This window comes from Trichechus manatus, unplaced genomic scaffold (assembly GCF_000243295.1).
Source record: "Trichechus manatus latirostris isolate Lorelei unplaced genomic scaffold, TriManLat1.0 scaffold00027, whole genome shotgun sequence".
In the NCBI taxonomy this organism is placed as follows: Eukaryota; Metazoa; Chordata; class Mammalia; order Sirenia; family Trichechidae; genus Trichechus; species Trichechus manatus.
Window position 1 is genome coordinate 15629145 of NW_004443963.1, and position 19217 is coordinate 15648361.

Consider the following 19217-nt stretch of genomic DNA (forward strand, 5'->3'; position numbering starts at 1 on the left):
ATTCTCCCTTTTATAGGTGAGCAAACTGAGGCTTACTGTGGATAAGTGACAGGCCCAGTTCATACAGGTCCTAAGGGGCAGAGCTGAGAGTCAAACAACTGAGTCTGGCCCCAAAGTCCATGTGCTATTATTATATAACTGTTATATATACCCAAAACCCAGGGCTGTCAAGTCAATAACGACTCATAACGACTCCATAGGACAGAATAGAACTGCCCCGCAGGGTTTCCAAGGAGCAGCTGGTGGATTCAAACTGTCAACCTTTTGGTTAACAGCTGAGCTCTTAACTACTGAGCCACCAGGGCTCCATTGCATATACAGTTGTTGTAAATGAGCTTCAGATTTGACTGTGAGCTTCCCAGCAGCCTGGGGGAAAAGGGAAACTGAACATATTACCCAGTTTGTCACTAGACAGAAAACAGCCAGATATTTCTTTGAGGGGAAGCAAAGTCCTTCCTAGTATTGATATTTTTTTTTTCTTTCAAGTGAGCATTGATTAAAGGGTGCCTGTGGGATGGAATATATGGAGTCTGGCTTGGACTGTCTAAGTTGGGTGACCCTTTGGCTTATATGCTGAGTGAATGCCTGTTGTTTCCTGAAGAAGGCTCTGTTCTGTAGTGACTGTCTGCCTCTGTGTGTATGTGTGTGTCTGTGTGTGTAGGTGTGTAGGTGTATAGTATGTTTCTTTGTGTCTCGCTCTTTCTCTTTTTATCTCTCTCTCTGTCTCATTCCCCTCTCTCCTTCCTTTGCTCACACCCAAAATACAAAGAGTCCCTACTATTTGAAACTCTGCCGGTTTTTAGGAAGTGCTTCTGTGTCTGGAGCGTGCGCAGCAGACCTGGGGGCCAGGACTTCCTCCCTACACAGGGCTGGGCTCGGCTGGGCGGGAGGGAAGGGGCCTGCTGCAGCTGAGGTGACGCATCACTGCCAGGCAATCCCAAGCAGCAGCTGGGTCAGTGGGCAACTGGAACACTGGCTTCAGAATGGACCTGTGCCACCCAGGTAAGCACCCAGAAGGGCAGGGGCCTGGGGAAGAGTGTGAGTGTATGGGTGTATGCAAGAGCTCTGCCTAGCAGGGATGGGCAGGGGAAGTGGGGGGCCAGGTAGAAAGGAGCTGTCCCTTGTTCCAGCGGGGAAGCTGGGGTAGGTGCACCCAGAGAGACCCTCACCTGACACCCAGTGGTATTGAGAAAGTTGGAGCTGAAGCCCCTGCAGAAGAGGCTTATACTGGTAGAAACAAGCCCAGAGAGGGCCAGGAGTCTCCCAAAGCCACACAGCACTGCCGAGGAGGAGTCAGATTTAGAACCCAGCACCCAGGGGTCCTGCTGCCTCTCCAGGCAACGCTGGGTGAGCTCTCCACCAGTGGGTAGGGGAACAGTGTCCCCAAGAGCCCTGCTGGGTGCTCCCCCTCCAGCAAGACAGCACCCATGCAGGAGAGGGGGTATCTGCACTGTGCTCCAAAGGACCGACCAGCTTTGACTGGAAAGGGCTGGCTCAGGAGGGAGGCATTCCCCACCAGTGGGAGCACTGGTGGGGGGGGTGCCCCGAGATCCGGAGGTGGGCTATATTTCCCTCCCAGGCCCGAGCCTACTTCTGCTGCACCCCAACCCTAGACCCTTGGAGCCCCCAGACCTGCTCCCCAACCTTGGAAAGTGAGCCACTCAATTATCTCTCAGCCACCTCCCTAGTATCTGCATTCTGAGCCCAGGTGGGGGTTCTCAGCATGTGGGGAATGCCATGGAGGGCAGGGACCGTCCTGGGCGCCTCGGTCACATCCTGCAGGCCAGGCCACAGGACACACCCAAGAGACAGCCGAGCATGAGACTGGGAGCCGGGAGCTTTGAATAGGACCCATCTGCTGGGTGGCAATCTTAGGTCAGTCCTATCCCGTAAGGCTTGTCAGCTCCCTTATCTCATAGGAACTTCATGACCTCTATGAAGACACTTTTGTCTCATTTAACAGAAAAGGAAACTGAGCCTCAGTGGGTTGAGTGACTTGCCCACTGCTCTGTGGGAATGCAGCCCCTGATCCCCTGAGTCCCTGGTGGACTCTTCCGACTTTGGACCATTCTGACCTGGGAGGGGTGTTCCTTATCTCAGTGGGCCCCTGCGAACTCAAGGCCCTGAGGGCACACTCCAGGCTCTGGGGCTTGGCTACAAATCCCCTCCTCCACTAGCTTTCTATGTGATGGATTCTGGGCAAGACGGCTAGCTTCTCTGGGCCTCAGTTTCCTTTTCTGTAGAATGGGATAACAGTACCTGCCTCACAGGGTCCTGGGAGGATTAAATGCGTAAGTGGATATGAGGCACTCGGGAAACCCAACAGCATGCAACACGTCAGGTGAGCTCTGACTAGGTGTCAAGTTTTGTGGTAGGTGAGGGAGTGCAGCTGTAAACAAGGCAGACGCCGTCCCTGCCCTCATGGGCTTACACTGAAGCAAGACAAGAGACGCAGGAGAAGGGGTGGTCAAGAAGGCATCAAGTGGAACTGCCATTTGTGCAGACTCGAAGGAGACGAGGGAGTGGATATGTGGGTTCCTGGAGAAACATATTTCAGCAGGGAACAGCCAGTGCAAAGCCCAGAGGCAGGACTGAGAACAGTAACTTGTGATGATGTTGGTGACGATGATGTCTGGGTGGTGCTATGGCCCTGGAGCCCCTGTTTGGCCCTTGGCATGTGGGGGGGTAGCCTTTGGGGAGGCTCAGGACAGAGTCAGTGCAGCGGGGGGGCCGGGAATGAGAAACAGAAGACCATCCCCCATAATTAGGATGCCGAGTCTAGGGTGAAAGAGGAAAGGTGGCTTCGAGGTTGGAACAGGAGAGAACGGGACAGAAGCTTGTGTCTCTGTGAGGCCGAGAGAAGGGCAGGAAGAGCGGCCAAGTCACTGCGCTCTGAGTCTCTGTCAGAATGTTCTAGCATTGCCTAGAACTCCAGAACAAAAGGGATGGGAGGAGTTGTCCAGTTCCCCAGGTCCAGATGGTGTCAACTTTGCTTAGCAACAGAACCCTCTCTTCAAACAAAGCCTAACACTGACAGAGCAGTTGTGACCCCACCCACTGGGCCTCCCCCTCGCTCCCAGAGGTGGAACCTGTGGGTTCCAGGGAACACAGTTAGAGAACCAGTGATCCATTCCATTCGACAGATCCCATTTACAGACGGGACAAAGGAGGCTGAGAGAGGGAGGCAATCTTGCCAAGGCAGAGGTCAGACCGCATCCCCATCTCCTGACTCTGTCCAGTGCTCCCCCCTCCACCCCTGCTTCTCCAGGGGGCTTTTGGGGGCAGATGGCTTGTACAGTGTCCAGGCTCAGTGGATACATCTTAGGTGGCGCTTAGAAGGCAAGAGGAAACCCAGGGAGGGGCAGAGCCTGGCTACCGAGCAAAGGAGTGGCAGAGCTGACGTGACAGTGAGATGGGGCAGTGAGGTCACCCTGCCGAGAAATAACACCCCCACTGCCTGTCTGGCCACCATTAGGGTTTCGTTCTTTTGGGTTTTAGCATACTGAGGTCCCTAGGGACAGGGACAGTTGTCCCTATGATGCAAATGAGGAAAGTGAGGCTCACAGAGGTGAACTGCAGAAGAGACCTGTCTGGTCTATGTCACAGGGCCAGTAAGTGACAGAGCAGGGACAAGAACATGATGTGCTAGGAAGAGTAGAGCTCCCAGGTTCGCCTGGGCTGTAGGGAAGTGGAAGAGAGAAGGGGGAGGGGAGAGGAGGCGGGGAGAGGAGGGAGGGGAGGCCAGAAGTTGAGTCACTGCCCTGCTTCAGGCTGGCCCTAGGAAGGAAATAGATCAAGTGAGGTCAACGCAGGCAATCTGTTGGGAAATTTGAGGTCTCAACTAATTCATTCATTCATTCATTCATTCATTCATCCTATGAACATTCTCTGGTTTGCAGGTCCTGTGCTAGGTGATGCTGAGGCTAGCAGTGACCCAGTGGCAGTCCTGGCCCTGGGGGAGCTTCTGGTTGGGGTGTGGGGGTGGGGGGACAGAGCCTGCAGGACTCTGGCACAGGGTAGATGTGCAGGGCAGGGGCCTGGAGTGTGGGAGGAGGCAAGTCTTTCCTCCTGGGAGGGGGATATGGGAAGACTTCTTGGAGGAGGTGGAGGGAGGGAAGGAGAGAGGAAGGGAAGGAAGGGCATTCCTCTCTTGTCCAGTCTTGGTCCTAATCGCAGCTCCTCGTGGCCGGCAGACGTCCCCCTCTGGGCTCAGATTCAGCATCTGTAAATTGGCACCTTCATCCCGGCCCCTCCTGGGGAAGTGGGGAGCACATGGGTTTGGAGTCAACCAGACCTGGCTCAGGTCCCAGCTCTGAGCCAACCTGCCAGTGGTCACGATGGCTCCCTTCTTTCTGTGGGCCTCTGTTTTCCCACCTGTATAATGAACAGGATGACGGCAAAGGTCCCCCACAGAGCTGCCTCCCCCACCCACCCTGCGTGGGTGTGTGACATCCCAGAAGCAGGTCAAGCCCCCTGCCCCAAGGCCTGACTGAAAGGTGAGAGGTCCAGGCAACAAAGCCACAAGGTGACCAAAGACAAGCTTTGTGTTCGTGCAGAGACCAGGGCCATGGTTAAAAATAGTGACAGCTCAGCTGGGGGAGAGGAAGCTACACGCTGCGCCCGCAAGGCTCCCGGGCTGGGGCGGAGACTAGCTCCTCTGGACACCCTCTTTCTGCCCCCCTGCCACCCACTAAGAGCCTTTGAGGGGCCCCTTCCTTGGGGTCTGAGATAACACCCTCCTCCCTGCCTGGAAAGGGGAAGCGAGGCAAGCTGTCCTGGAAGCGAGGCTGCAAGCAGAAATATTTCTAAAAATACAATGGGAAAGAGGAAGGACAAAGGGGAAGTGGAAAGGCTCTAGGGAGATGGTTCCAGCTGGCTTCATTGCCTGGCACACGAAGCTGAGGTGAGAAGGGCAGCCACAGTCCATTGGCAGGAGTGAGGCCAGTAGTCAAAGGAGGGCCTTTGCGAGGTGTGACAAGCGCAGAGCTAAGTGATGAGTAAACAGAACTCTGGTAGTGGTGATAGTAGTTATTATTATTATGGGGTCCCTGGGTGGCACAAATGGTTAACACACCCGGCTGCTAACCAAAAGTTTGGCGATTCAAGTCCGCCCAGAGGTGCCTCAGAAGAAAGGCCTGGCAATCTACTTCTGAAAAATCAGACATTGAAAACGCTATGGAGCACAGCTCTACTCTAACACACATGGGGTCGCCATGAGTCAGAATCAACTCAACAGCAATGGTGTGTGTATCATTATTATGTTGTTTTTATTGAAAATATCTCTCCCATGAGCCTGCACCAGTGCATGAAACTCCATCATCACCAGGTCTGCAATTAGAAGTGGCCACTCTCAGGCTGTGTCCTTGTCACCCTCCCTGAACTTTAGTGTTCTCATCTCTGAAATGGGGGCAAATCCTGGTTTTGAACAAATGGTAAGATAAAGGGTCAGAAGGCACCCTGTGACTGTGACAGACGCAGCAGTCCAGGGGCCATCAGCTGTGTCTGGTGGGTTCAGCTGGGCTTGGCCAGCACAGACACAGGACCCCAGGGGACTCGGACAGAGAGGATTCCTGAATAAAATTGTCAAACCACAAAGGGAGCCCCTGCTACAGAGCTGTATGACGAAAAGCTCAAGCCCCCCTTGCTATTCCATGTGGCCCACTCCCCAGCTGTGTCTGTTCCCATCCACTCCTGCCTCAGTTTCCCCATCTCTGCAATGGAGGCTTTGTTTGACACCTAACCAAAAGAGGGCTCAGATTGTAGGCACTGTTCTGCTTCTTGCCTTTATTCTCAAATGCGTAACCATGGTTAGATTTCCCGTGTTAGAAATGCAGACTTGGGTGTCAGATGGGCTTTTGATGATTTGTGTGGAGGTATCTGGCTTCAGGAGATCCACATCAGGGTTGTGGCCTCAGAGCCCCAGGTGAGCCTGGATGTGAATCCCAGCTCCGCCACCCTCCAACCTTGTCAACTTGGGCAGGTCACCTAGCCTCTCTGAGCCTCAGATGCCTCGTCAATAGAATGAGATTAGAAATACCTTCCTTCCAGAGCTGTTGTCAGGATCAAATGAGATAGTAGATGGGAAGGGCTTGGAGCACACAGGGCCTGGCGTATATAGGTAGGTGCTCAACCACATGCCTGTCTTTAGCCAATGGCTTGGCATGTCTACTGAGCCACGCAGATACAGACAAGCAGCCAGGGATGTGAAGGGGTGGGGCTAGGATGGTGCCCAGAGGCACACAGGAGGCCCCTGTGAGGAGAGCTGAAGGATGAGCAGGAGCGACTGGGCAGAAAGGAAGGGCATTCCAGGCACAGGGAACAGCACGTGCAAAGGCCTGCAGAGGTAGAGAGCACATGGGCACGAATGAAGGAAGGCAGGAATGCTGAGCCCAGGCCTCACACACATATGGGTGGGACACAGTGTAAGATGAAGATGGGAGCACACGAGCAGTGAGATGTGGGGTCTTTATCCCCAGGATGATGGGACGCCATGGGAGACTGGACTGGAGGTGGCAAAGCGCAGGCAGGAGACATCAGAGCCCGTAGCCATCAGGGTGAAGTGATAATGGCCTGGATGAGGGTGGGGCCTGTGGAAATGGGAAGGGACAGGATTCGGTTGGAGAGGAGACACAAGAGGCGAGAAAAAGGGAGGTGCCAAGGTGCCTCCCTCCTGGGGTTCCGGCTGGGGTAACTGGGGGAAGGGCTATGCTCAGAGCTCGGGAGCCCAGGAAGAGGGCCAGATTGTGAAGGAAAGGGTTCTAGAAGTCCCATGCTGAGCACACTGCCTGTGGGACATCCAAGAGTTTACGGTCCGTGCACAGGGATAGAAGGGTCTGAAGGTCAGGGAAGAGCATGGGGCTGGAGACGTGCATGTGATTCATTGAAGGTGAGAGCCGGAGCTGATGAGACCCCACAGGGACAGAGGTCAACATAGCATCGAGCCATGGGTGTGCCATCACTCACCTCTTGGCCATGCACACTGTGGAGTAGCCACTGAAACGGCAAAGCCCAGCTTGGCCGTGTTCAGACCAGTAGTCTTCAGAAACCACTGTCTTCCCCTACATGGGTGCTCACAGCCAGGGACAGGCCAAGAAACCCACCCCCAGCAACAGGAAGACAACCTACACAAACAAAACTAAACTCAAAATCTGATTATTTACCCTAAAGTCAACTAGCAGTGACTGGTTTTTTCCACGGATGGAAGTCTTCCTCCCTCCCCATTCCTGACAGAGGAGTTCCAGGTCCTGGCCTCCAGTGCTGTCTCCCTGGCTATGTCCCTGCTGATGTCTCCCCCTGGATGGCCCCTTGCACCTTCCACCACCATGTCCTGAACAACATATAGAATCCACTTCTCCAGCACAGAGGCTTGAGCATCTGTTAACAAGGGTTCTGATCTCAGCACCGCCACTTCCTGGCTGTGACCCAGGAGCCTCAGTCTCCAAAACTGAAAAGTACCTACTTCAAAGAATTGTTGTGCAGATCAAATGACATAATTTATGTGGAGTTGCCGGCATGAAGTAGGAGTTTAGTAACTATTCTTTGTTTGATGAGACTCTGGCTTTGTCCTCTTGTGGAAGTGCCACGCCTCGCCCCACCCCCCTGAGAAAGAGAACCTCTAGTTCTGAATAGCTCAGAGTTGCAGAGACTGAAAGAAAAACTCCCGAGAGGGTCACTATAAAGAATGGAGAGTGGAGCCACTCCTACTCCCAACCCTTGGTTCCTGGACCATGTAGACTAACTACCTACGGGGACATGTTGTTCTTGTTAGTTGCCGTTGCGCTGATTCCAACTCATGGTGACCCCATGTGTGCAGAGTAGAACTGCTCCGTAGAGCTTTCAAGGCTCTGACCTTTCAGAAGCAGATGGCCAAGACTGTCCGGTCATTGATTTAGGGTATATAGCGCACCCTATACCTTATAGGGTCTCTATGAGTCAGAATTGACGTGATGGCAACGTGTGTGAGTGTACCCTGGAGGATGGTACCATGTCCAAGCAGGACAGCATCACCAAGCTGGGACATCAACTGCACCTTCAAAAGACTGCTCCGTCACACTAGCATCTTCTGGTGGTAAAATATGTGAGAGGACCAGTGGATCCTATGGTCACATGCTCACTCCCCCCACCTCCTTTGTCTAATGTGATGTTATGCAGGATTCTATGTCAGCAGATCAAGCACTCTGTCGGCCTTTGAACAATGGTGCTGGCCAAGGACCAAAACCTGTGTTAATTCTAGTCAAGATGAATCACTAGTCTTTGAAGAATAGAAGGAGTCTAATGTTACCAATTTGCCACCAAAGATCTGCTTGTTCTTCTCAAGAAACAATACTGTATTGGGGGCTCAGCAATGGTCTTTGTGCTGGCGGGTTGGATGTTCAGCAGTGATAGTAGCTAGAGGAGTCTTGGCAAGGGGTCCAAGCATAGGCTGTATCCAGGCCACATAGCTGCTCCTTTCATGTGCCCATTATACCAGCACTGGGGTGGCCAATCACAGGCTGGCTGATGTCAACTGGCGAAGTCCTGTCTGCTTGGTGGTTCATGTATCTCCTGTGGTGGATGTTCAGCATTAATGTGCTTTACAAACATCTCCTCACTTCACACCCACTCCCAGAGCTTCACCCATATGCCTCCTTGTCCCTGGTCTTTCCATCTTACTTCTCTCAGGCCTCTGACCAAGAAGTCAAGCTATTCACTACAGCCCATGAGTCTATGTATATTCGTGCCACTCTTGTTTCCATACTAAGTGGATAACCAGATGCACTACCCAAAGCTCTGCCCACTGGAAGGACTTCCCTTCCCTACTGTCTTCCAGGGACACTTTTGAGTAGTGCTATAGGTTAGTAGCAGACCATTTTTTGCTTGCAGCCATATACTAAATCAACTCACCCTTGAACCAAGCTTGGGCATTTTCTTCCTTCATCAGAAAATCATAGAGGACTCATCCATGCAGACTTCGGATGAGCTGAGGGAAAGGCACTGGTGCAATAGCAGTGGATGACATGGGAGTCTGGGCTACCTGTCCGTGAGCTTATCTATGCCCTCTGGCCTTGCTCATGCCTGTGTACCACTTACAAAGGATTCCTGTCAGTCTCACTTGACTTTATGATGTGGTGGGTGAGAGAGAAGCCATTTTGACTTCTTAGTTACTTAGTGTTTCATAGTAGGGCCCTCCGCCTCTACTAGGGCCTGGTAGCATTCCAGGAACTGCTTATTGAATGGGGTATAACTCTCAGCTGCAGATGCATGGTCTTGCTCTAGAACCCTTGCATTATGACTCTCCCATTGGAGACCACCATAAATTGCACATGGATTCTTTCCCACCACTGACACCTCTAACACTCCATAGGGTCCTTGTGTAGCATGGTCTGAGCAGGCACTTTTCCACAGCCTGGACCTGCTTCAGAGCCCTTTCTTGCTCTGAGCCTCACCCATGGAAGCAGACAGCCTCCCATATTACTCAGTAAATGGGTTAGAACAGCATGTCCAGGAGTAATAAATGGAGTCCTGGCCCCAATCCAGCCCACAATGGCTCCATGTGGTTCATGGTCATTTCCCCGGTCTTCGAATATATCGTTGGAATGGATAGCCTTGGTAATTTCAGGGGTGAAATTACTGCCTCCGGAACCCAAAGAGGTCAACGAGGTGTGTGTATCTCCTTCGAAGTGGTGTGAGATGAAACATGGAATAATCTGCCCTGTATTTTGGAGGGAATGCCTCAGAATGGACTAGACTACCTAAAAGCTTCACTAATGTGGCAACCGCCTGAATCTTGGTAGGGTTTATCCCCCACTCTCCAGAGCACCTGTGTCTCACCAAGGCCTCTGATATACTTGCCACTTCTTGCTCATCTAGTTTGATTAACATGATGTCACCAATATGGCGAACCAATGTGATGCTCAGGTCCCTTCGGACTATATTATGACAGAATTACTATGATCCTGAGGGATGACTACAAATGTATACTATTGTCCAACCCACATGGATACAAGCTGTTTCTTATACTCCTTCCTGGCAGAGATGGGAAAGAATGCATTTGCCAGACCAATGATCACATACGATGTGACTGAGGCTATGTTAATGTGCTCTAGCAAAGATACCACATCTGGCTCAGCAGCTGCAACTGGCAGTTTCCTTGGTCATTTCATAGTGGTCCACTGCTGTCCTCCAGACTGAAGTGCACCATCACCCAGGCATCCTTTAGTTCTTCAAGTTTGGCACTAGTATCTGCTATTCCCCTCAGGATACAATACTGTTTCTGATTTATTCTCTTAGCTGTAGGGGTGAGGAAACAGTTTCATAGACTTCCTCTCAGCCTTCTCCACTACCATGACTCTGACCCCACAGGCCAAGGTACCAATATGAGGCAAAGTACCAAGGATATCCATTCCAACTATATATTAGAGGACCAGGGAAATGATCATGAACCAAGGGGAGCCATTGTTGGCTGGATCAGGGCCAGGACTCCATTTACTACCTTGTCCCTATATAACCAGTTGCCATCAAGTCAATTCTGAATCATGGCATCGCCATATGGGTCAGAGCAAAACTGTGCTCCAGAGGGTTTTCAGTGGTTGATTTTTTCAGAAATAGATCACCAGGCCTTTCTTTCAAGGTGCCTCTGGGTGGACTCAAATCTCCAACCTTGTGGTTAGCAGTCAAGTGTGTTAACTGTTTGCACCACCCAAGGAATCCTGGTCTCTATACGTAACCCTACTAATGGGGGCCTTGATAATGCTTCAGTCCCTGAGTATCAGTGAGCTTGGATTCTGTATCCAGCAATCCTCAAAATGTCTGGATATTCCCCTTTTCCCTGGTTACTGGAGTAAATGGCCACAGGTGCTCTCAGGGAAGGACCAGGGGATCATTTCCACGTATACTTGCTAAGGTGTTGCAGGATCCTTCCTTCTGGAGGCTCAGCCTCTCCTTCAGGAATAGGTTCTGGGTCTGAAAACTAGCTCTGGTGCAGAAACTAGGCAAAGGGTCTTGGCTTTTTATTGCAGAAACTGCCTTTTGGAAGGGGCATGTCTTGAGCAAGGTAGCTCCCTTTGGTTGAGGCAAGTTTCTGTAGAGGTACTCAGGTGTGAACCATCAGCAGGCTACACACCCAGCAGCTGAGAGAACAAATGCCTTGGTCCCAGAGAGAGGAGCTGGATGGTGCAACTCAGCACCCATTATACATGTGTTAGACCCCTACTGTGTGACAGATACTTGCTGGGTGTTTGAAAAAATTCAGCTCTTTTAATCCTGACAACCACTCTCTGAAGTAAGCGTTATGGTTCACCTCTCACAGACAAATATACTGTATTGGTTAAACTGCAGATGTGGCTGCTATAACAAAAAAGCTCAGAAGAACAGTGACAGAAACATTCTTGAAGCTTATTTCTCTCTCCTTGAAAAGTCCAAGTGGGTAGGTGGTTGAGGAGAATATGGTGACTCTGATCCACATGGTTCCCTGGGACCAAGGTTCCTTCTAGCTTGGTGCCCTGCCATTCCCCACATGTGGCTTCCATATCAAGATTCAAGATGGCTGTTCAGTCAACAGGAGTGGGGAGTAGGGGAAAGGGAGCACTTGATATTCTCTCTGCTTTCATTTGAGGATGGTAATATCTGTCCTGGTAAAACCTTTAAGAAATGTGACCAGGCACCTCTTAAAGCTAGGACTTGAGGGCCAGGGAGGATTGGATAGGCAGGCAGGAGAAGGGACCCCAGAGTGGAGGAACTGCAAAGATTGGGAGATAAGGCTGAATGTTGAACATTTTGGGGCAGTGAGGAGCTGGCCAGGCTGGATCAGAAGGACCTTGTTGAGAATGGTGGGGAATGAGGCTAACTGGGGAGGCTAGGGGATCGTGGAGGCCCCTGGGCCTAGATGAGGACTTTTCCTTCTAAGAGGAGTCCGTGGAGATTTTAGCTAGGAGAGTGTTGTGGATGGAACAGAAGCTACACTATGAGGTGGAGGTGAGAAAGCTGACCCAAGTGTGGGAGTCATCATAGTACCTTACATGGAATGCTTGCACATACATATATCATTAATTCATCTCCAGGTGAAGAGGAAAAAACACAGGCTTTGAGATGAGCCCAATCCAAGGTCCTATCCTAGCTCAGCCACCCCATCCCTGTGGGACCTTGGCCAGGTCTCCTCACCACCCTAAGCCTCATTACTCATCTAGGATTTTATTGAACACTACTACGTGCCAGGCTCTTTCTGGTGCTGGGGAATGCAGCAATGACCATAATAGTTGAAGTGCCTGCCCCCATGGAGCCAAGACTCTAACGGGATAAACAGAAAAGATGCAGGGAAATGAGAAATTATAGGAAGTCTGTATCTAAGGAGGCAGAAGAAACTCAAAGTAGGAGGGATGAAAGTGGGGGTAGGGACTGCTTCAGACATGGTGATCGGGGAAGACTTCTTGGAGAAGGTGATGTCTGAGCTCCGGGTCCTGAGTGAAGAGGGCAGGCAAGTCATGAGTTTCTGGAGGGAAGAGTGACCTAGAGAGAGGGAACAGCAAGGACAAAGACCCTGAGGAAAAGAACATGGCAATCTGGCTGGAGCAAGAGATGGACAGAGGGCGGCAAATGAAGCTGTTGACCCCCCTACCCCCTGGTTCTTCTTTCTCCAGATCCAGCGGAACTGAGCAGTGGGGAGACGGAGGAGCTACAGCAGATCAAATGGCACCGGAAGCAGCTTCTGGAGGACATCCAGGTACGGGCACATGTACACGCTCACACTCACACACACATGCTCACATCTACACACACGCTCACACACACATTCGTGCTGACACACTCTCGGATCACACAGGCTCAGAAGCCTTTATACACACTCAGCCACCTCCCCACTCACTCCTGGCCCAGCCCAGGGCATGTGGCTCAGTCTTGCCTCCCAGGAATGGGAAGAACAACACAATTGTAGAAGTCCCAGGGGACTCCCCACTCCTGGGCTCAGCTGTGGGATCCAGAGCCCCAGAACAAGCCAGGCGAGCCAGGAGAGGGAAGGGGGGCGCCCCAATTAAGGTACTGTGTACCTACCTGGCCTTTACACACTTCATCACATGATGGGTTCCAGTCCCAGCTGTGTGACCTCCACTGGGTCTCATCCCCACGCAAGGCCTCAGTTTCCTTCTCCTGAATATTTAGACCAATTGGTCAAGAGGACACCCAGCACGTGCCCACACTCGCCACTCACCAGTCAGGTTCTCGGACGTGAGTCCATCTGCTTTGCAGCAGCCCTCTGAGACAGGCCTTGGTCTGTCGCCGAAACAGGCCAGGCTCAGTCCTGCCACTGGGCCTTTGCACTTGCGTCCCCTCAGCCTGGAGTTCTTTCCCAAGCTCTCCTCAGGGCTCCTCCTTCTCTCTATTTCGTTCTCAGCTCCAATGCCACCTCCTCCTAGAGGCCACCCTGACCACCCTGGCCGTTTGCTGTAGTCCCCCCACTCACACACACACGCACACACACACACAGACACACAATTACTCACTATACTGTCACCCTGACAATTTCACCTTCCCCCGAACACCAGTGCCATCCCAGTCCCACGAGACTGTGAACTCCGTGAAGGTCTTGCCCATTACTGCATCCCCAGTCTAATAGTCAGGGCATAGTAGGTGCTCAGATAATACTTGCAAGTGAACCCCATTTTATTTATGGGGGAGCCACTCAGTGATCCAGCTGAGAACACATGGATGGGAGCTGACCAGGCTCAGACATAGCCTCCTGGGCTCCTCTCTGGCCCTGAGTCCCAGGACAAGCCCCCAGACTACCCCCATCACCAGCTTCCCACAGATCAGGGGTCGGGGTGCTGAGTGCTCTGCCTTGGCCCTACAGGGAGGTATTAAACAATCTGCCACCTCTCCCAGTCTGCCCAGTGGTAGTTATTGGCAGGATGAAGGAGGGGCCAAGGCAAACAGGCTTGAGGTGGAGTAGGGTCAGAACTTGGGCATATCAGTTAACCTCCCTGAGGCTCAGTTTCCTCTCCTGTAAATTCTACCACAAGAGATATCCTGTGTTGCCTAGTGCCCTGGCGTATCCATAGCACCGGGCACTTAGTAATTGGTGAGCAAAAGAATAAATGGACCAATGGAGAGAAGCCAGAGGGGAGCTGGGGCCTGACCACAGGGCAAGACTTTGTGCCTCCTGACTGAGGAGGCAGTAGGGAGCCATGCAAGGAGTTTGAGCAGGGGAAGGGTAGACTACAAGCTGTGCTTCAGAAAGATAGCAGGCAAATCTTCAGTCAAAGATTAGACTGGACTACGGGACATAAAAGGATACTCGTGAAGAGTATGCTTCTTAGCTCAAGTAGATACATGAAACTAAATGGGCAGCTCCTGTCCGGAGGTGAGATGAGAAGGCAGAGAGGGTCAGGAACTATTGAATGGACATGGGAAAACGGAAAGGAGGAGTGTGCTGTCACAGTATGGGGAGAGCAACTAGGTCACATAACAATGTATGTATAAATTTTTGTATGAGAGACTAACTTGATTTGTAAACTTTCACTTAAAGTAAAATAAAATTAAAAAAAAAAGATGGCAGGTTGGTGGCGAAGGGCCTGTCGGGATGAGCTTGGCTGGAGGCAGGAGACTTTACAGCTACAGACGGAAGGAATGGGAAGACTGGAAACAGAGAGGGGTGGGGAGTGACTCCTGAGGTAGAATCCCAAGACTTGGGGTGTGGGATGAGAGGGTTGAGGGTGAACCCACTTGGGGGCAGTGCACCTCCCAGACAGAAGCCGGTGGAGGATGGGTTTGCTGGGGTCTTTGGCAGTGTGAGAAGGGAAGTAGGGGGTGTGGGAGGGTCTGTCAGGGGAGGGTTCCTCAGGCTGGGGCCTCAGGACAGCGGTCAGGGAGAGAGGTGGGGCTTGGGAGTCACGCCTGGAGGTGGGAGTGGATGAAATCCCTCTTTCCTGGCTTCTACCCCCTGACTGTCCCTCCATCGGGCCACCAACCATCCCACAGAAGTTGAAGGACGAGATCGCAGAGGTGTTTGCCCAAATCGACTGCTTCGAAAGTGCGGAGGAGAGGTGAGGGGCCTGAAGGGTGGGGACTCTGGGGAAGCCCACTGTTGCTGACCGAGGATGTCATACTGCATAATGAGGAGGGGCCCTGAGCCCTGGTGAAACTGAGGATCTATCCTGAAGGAGGAGGCAGTGGCAGCAAGACAGGAATGGGTGGCCCCTGGTTCCATTCCTGTGAGCTGGTCTTGCCCTTGCTCACAGACAGTCCCCTCTCTTGAGAGACAACCGCACTCACCTACCCCCTCCACCCAAAGTCACCCCTACCTTCCTTGGCTCAGCCCCAGATCAATCACTGGAAGGCAAGCTCAACCCGAGGACTGAGAAGGAAACCCAGGGCCTAGCGGGGGCAGAAGGAAGCCCAGTGGCCAGCTGCTCCAAGGGGGAAAGACCTGGCAATCTGCTCCTGCATAAACATTGTTGTTGTTAGGTGCCATCGAGTCGGTTCTGACTCATAGTGACCCTATATACAACAGAACAAAACCCTGCCCGGTCCTGTGCCATCCTCACAATCATTGCTATGTTTGAACCCATTGTTGCAGCCACTGTGTCAATCCATCTCGTTGAGAGTCTTCCTCTTTTTCGCTGATCCTCTATTTTACCAAGGATCATGTCCTTCTCCAGGGAATGGCCCCACCTGATAACATGTCCAAAGTGTGTGAGACAAAGTCTCTCCACCCTGACTTACAAGGAGCATTCTGGCTGTACTTCTTCCAAGACAGATTTGTTGATTCTTCTGGCAGTCCATGGTATATTCAATATTCTTCAACACCGTAATTCAAAGGCATCAATTCTTCTTTGGCCTTCCTTATTCATTGTCCAGCTTTCAACTGAAAATACCATGGCTTGGGTCAGGCGCATCTTAGGCCTAAAAAACACCATGGGGCAGGTCTACTCTCTTATATATATAGGATCGCTATGAGTCAGAGAAGCCTTGGCGGTGCAGTAGTTAAAAGCTCGGGTGCCAACCAAAATGTCAGCAGTTCAAACCCACCAGTGGCTCCCTGAAAACCCTATGGGTCTGGTCTACTCTCTCCTATAGCGTTGTTATGAGTTGGAACCGACAGCAACGGGTTTGGGTTTTTGGGGGGTTTTTTTGGTTTATGAGTCAGAACCGACTCGATGGCACACGATAACAACAATAACCTGAGCTGATCCTTTCCCTTCTCTGGACCTCGGTTTCCCCATCTGTACAATGAGAAGATTGGTCCCTACACAACCCCCAGCGCCCCAGGATGCTGACTCCTACATATAGTGATCCCAGGAACTCTCTTCATACCCACCCACCCCCGCCACCCTTCAGCTCTTTTATGCCACTGATCTCCGCCTTTCTGCCCCACCACGCACACACATGCATGCACATGCATACACCTGCGCACACATACACGTGCACACACATACACATGCACAGATACACATGTGCACACACTTGCAGGTGAGCATACACATGGACACACGCACGCACCCCTGCCACGTGTCTCCAGATTCCCGTAACACAGAGCACCTGCCACCAGCTGTTTTCAGCACTTTAACCTCCCAACAATGCTGGGAGGCAGGGGCTGGTGTTGTTCCCATTTTACAGATGAGGAAAACGATGCCCAAAGTCACTCAGCCAGTAAATGGTGGATCTGGGATTTGCATGCACAAGTCTGCCTTCAAAGCCCTTGCTCTCACCAGGCCTCTTGTTATCTTGCCCCAACTCCAAGCTCAGGACACCTCGAAATGCTCCCCAGGCTCCAAGGCGGTGGTTCTGCGCTGTGAAAACCTAGTGTTGGGACCGTCGGGAAAATTGTGAGGTCATAGCTCTGGAGAGAGTTCCAGACCTGGCATTTCTCAAGCTCTCATGGGTGATTCCAATGCACAGCCTGGGCAGCCCACTTGGACGCCCTTAAGGAATCTTGGCTCCAACCTCAGAAAGGGGGCTTGGGGGCTTGGGGGCACCCTGGGGGCCTGGGTTAATCCTGGCTGACTTCCTCATGTCCACAGCCGGATGGCCCAGAAGAAGAAGGAACTGTGCATCGGACGCAAGAAGTTTAACATGGACCCCAGCAAGGTAGGCAGGCTGCAGCCTGGCCAAGGTGGGGGCCTCAGCCAGGGGTGGAGGGAGCTGCATGCTGGGCACCTTCACAACCTCCTCTCATTCCCCTCAACTGACACAGCAACCCACTTTACAGATGAGGAAACTGAGGCCCACCAGGCTGCATGGCCAGTCAGTGGCAAGGGGCTCTGTCTGCTCTGCAGCACAGCAGCCCCGGGGACCAGGTGGGAGTAAGAGGTTGGGGTGAGTCTATGGTGTCCATAGGGATGGACAGGTCCCTGGCCCTCTTGGGTCCTCTGTCTCCTCCTCTATGAATGGGGCTTTCACAGTGGAACTCTTAGATTCTGAGACTCAGTCCTGGGGTGGGTTTTCAGGCCACCAGGCTGGGTAAGAGCCAGTCCTGCAGTGCCCTCTCTCATCCCCTCTGCTGGCAGGAATCCTGCAGGCTCAGGGCTCAGCTACCGCTCTGCCCCCTCTGCCCCTACCCTATGGCCTCTGCACAACCCTGCCCCCACCCTCCACCCTCCATCCCCTACTCCTTACCCCCTACCTCCCACCCAGCAAGGTGGCAGCTGGGCTGCATTTCCTGCGGTGGGAGTCAGGAGGAAGACACACGCTGACATTTGGAGGTTGGGTGAGGGCAGCCAGCCACACTGGGGTCCCTGGAAATTTACTGCTGTGTTGAGAAGGCAGGGCTGCCCTCAGTCCCATCGCAGACCCGCAGCATCCCACCCATTCACCCTTCCACGGCCACAGACCCTCCGACACCCCTCATCCACACAGATCCCGCCATCTACACACTCACAGATCCTCACCTGTGAGGGGCTGCTGAGGGTCCCCAGCCCATCCTCAACCTGTCGCTCAGGGCCCTCCAGCCCTCTCTAAGGGGAATGAGAACATGAGGTTACCAACACAGAAAACCAGAGACCAGCCCCCTCGAGCTCCTAAAATTAGAATGACAGTTTCCCAGGGCCTGGGTGGTGGGGAGAGATGTTTGTGATGCTGTCAAATCAGAAGAGCGGTTTCCAGGTGTTGGCAGGTCTGCTCCCATTTCCATATCAAAAGGAAAGGGAAGTCACCACAATGGAAACTGTTTCTCTCCAAGTGGTAGGATTTGGACAACTTCCTCCCCTTTTGATTCAGCCGAGTTTTTTTTCTAATTTTTTATACAATAGACATAGATTACTTGTGTGAAAAAATGAAATATTGTTTTAAAATAACTTAAGTTTTAGGGGGATAAAAGGAACGGCTGAATCATTGAATCTCAGAAAAATAAATTCATAGACTCGTTGAAGCATGTAGTCAAAGAATGTCAGGTAAAAGGGGAACCTGGGGAGCACCTGGCATGAACCCAATTTAGTGTAGGAACCCCATCTCTCCTTGCATGTCTCCAGTGACAGGGAACTCACCACCTCACGAGGGCAGCTTCTATTAAGAAGTTTCTGTTAAGGAACACAACTTCCCAGAACAGGCTTGCCAGTGGCAGAATGCCAGGCCCCAGGGCTCTGACCATGGGGGGCTCCTCCCTTCCTCCTCCCAGGCTGGCTGCTGTGTGGGGGCTGCTCACAGGCTCTGTGTTCCTCCTACAGGGCATCCAGTATCTCATTGAACACAAGCTGCTGACCGCCAATGTCCAGGACATCGCCAAGTTCCTCCACAAGGGCGAGGGCCTCAACAAGACAGCCATAGGCATCTACTTGGGGGAGAGGTAAGGGGAACGAAGCTATAAGAGGGAGGCAGGGCAAAGGTTCTATAGAAGAATCCTGATCAAAAGGGAGAAAATGCAGAACAGAATTCAAATTCTCACAGACTCTAGACTTTCTGGAGCCATAGAGGCTGGAAGAACCCCCAAACTATTACCCTGAGATAATCTTTAAACCTTAAACCAAAAATATCCCCTCAAGACTTCTTAAAATCAAACAACAGTTTAGCTTAACTAGCAAAGAATGTCTGCCTTGGGCATTACGCCTCTTTTAAGAACTACCTGTATGAGATCAAATTGATAACAGCAACTTCAAAGATTAAATAGGAATCTTAAGGGGCAATGAGTTTATTTTAATGGGGAAAGGACAACTTGGAAAGGAGGGAGGGAATGGTTGCAGAACTCGAAGAATGTAATCAATGTCACCGAATTGTACATGCAGAAACTTGAAGTAGTGTATGTTTTTGCTGTGTAT

General features: G+C 52.0%; 1 protein-coding gene across 2 annotated transcripts in view; it reads left to right on the forward strand.

Moving 5' to 3' along the window:
* The first annotated feature begins 867 nt into the window (after positions 1-867).
* CYTH4 (cytohesin 4) overlaps positions 868-19217 on the forward strand; it is a 42028-nt gene continuing 23678 nt past the window's right edge. Inside the window, exons 1-5 of one of the 2 annotated variants that reach the window (XM_004373828.2) lie at positions 868-1002; positions 12615-12697; positions 14947-15011; positions 16989-17055; positions 18630-18748. In XM_004373828.2, coding sequence (XP_004373885.2) covers positions 984-1002; positions 12615-12697; positions 14947-15011; positions 16989-17055; positions 18630-18748 — 353 coding nt within the window. In that variant the 5' untranslated portion in view covers positions 868-983. The remainder of the gene's footprint in view (positions 1003-12614; positions 12698-14946; positions 15012-16988; positions 17056-18629; positions 18749-19217) is intronic. The other variant, XM_023729043.1, reaches the window with a different exon arrangement.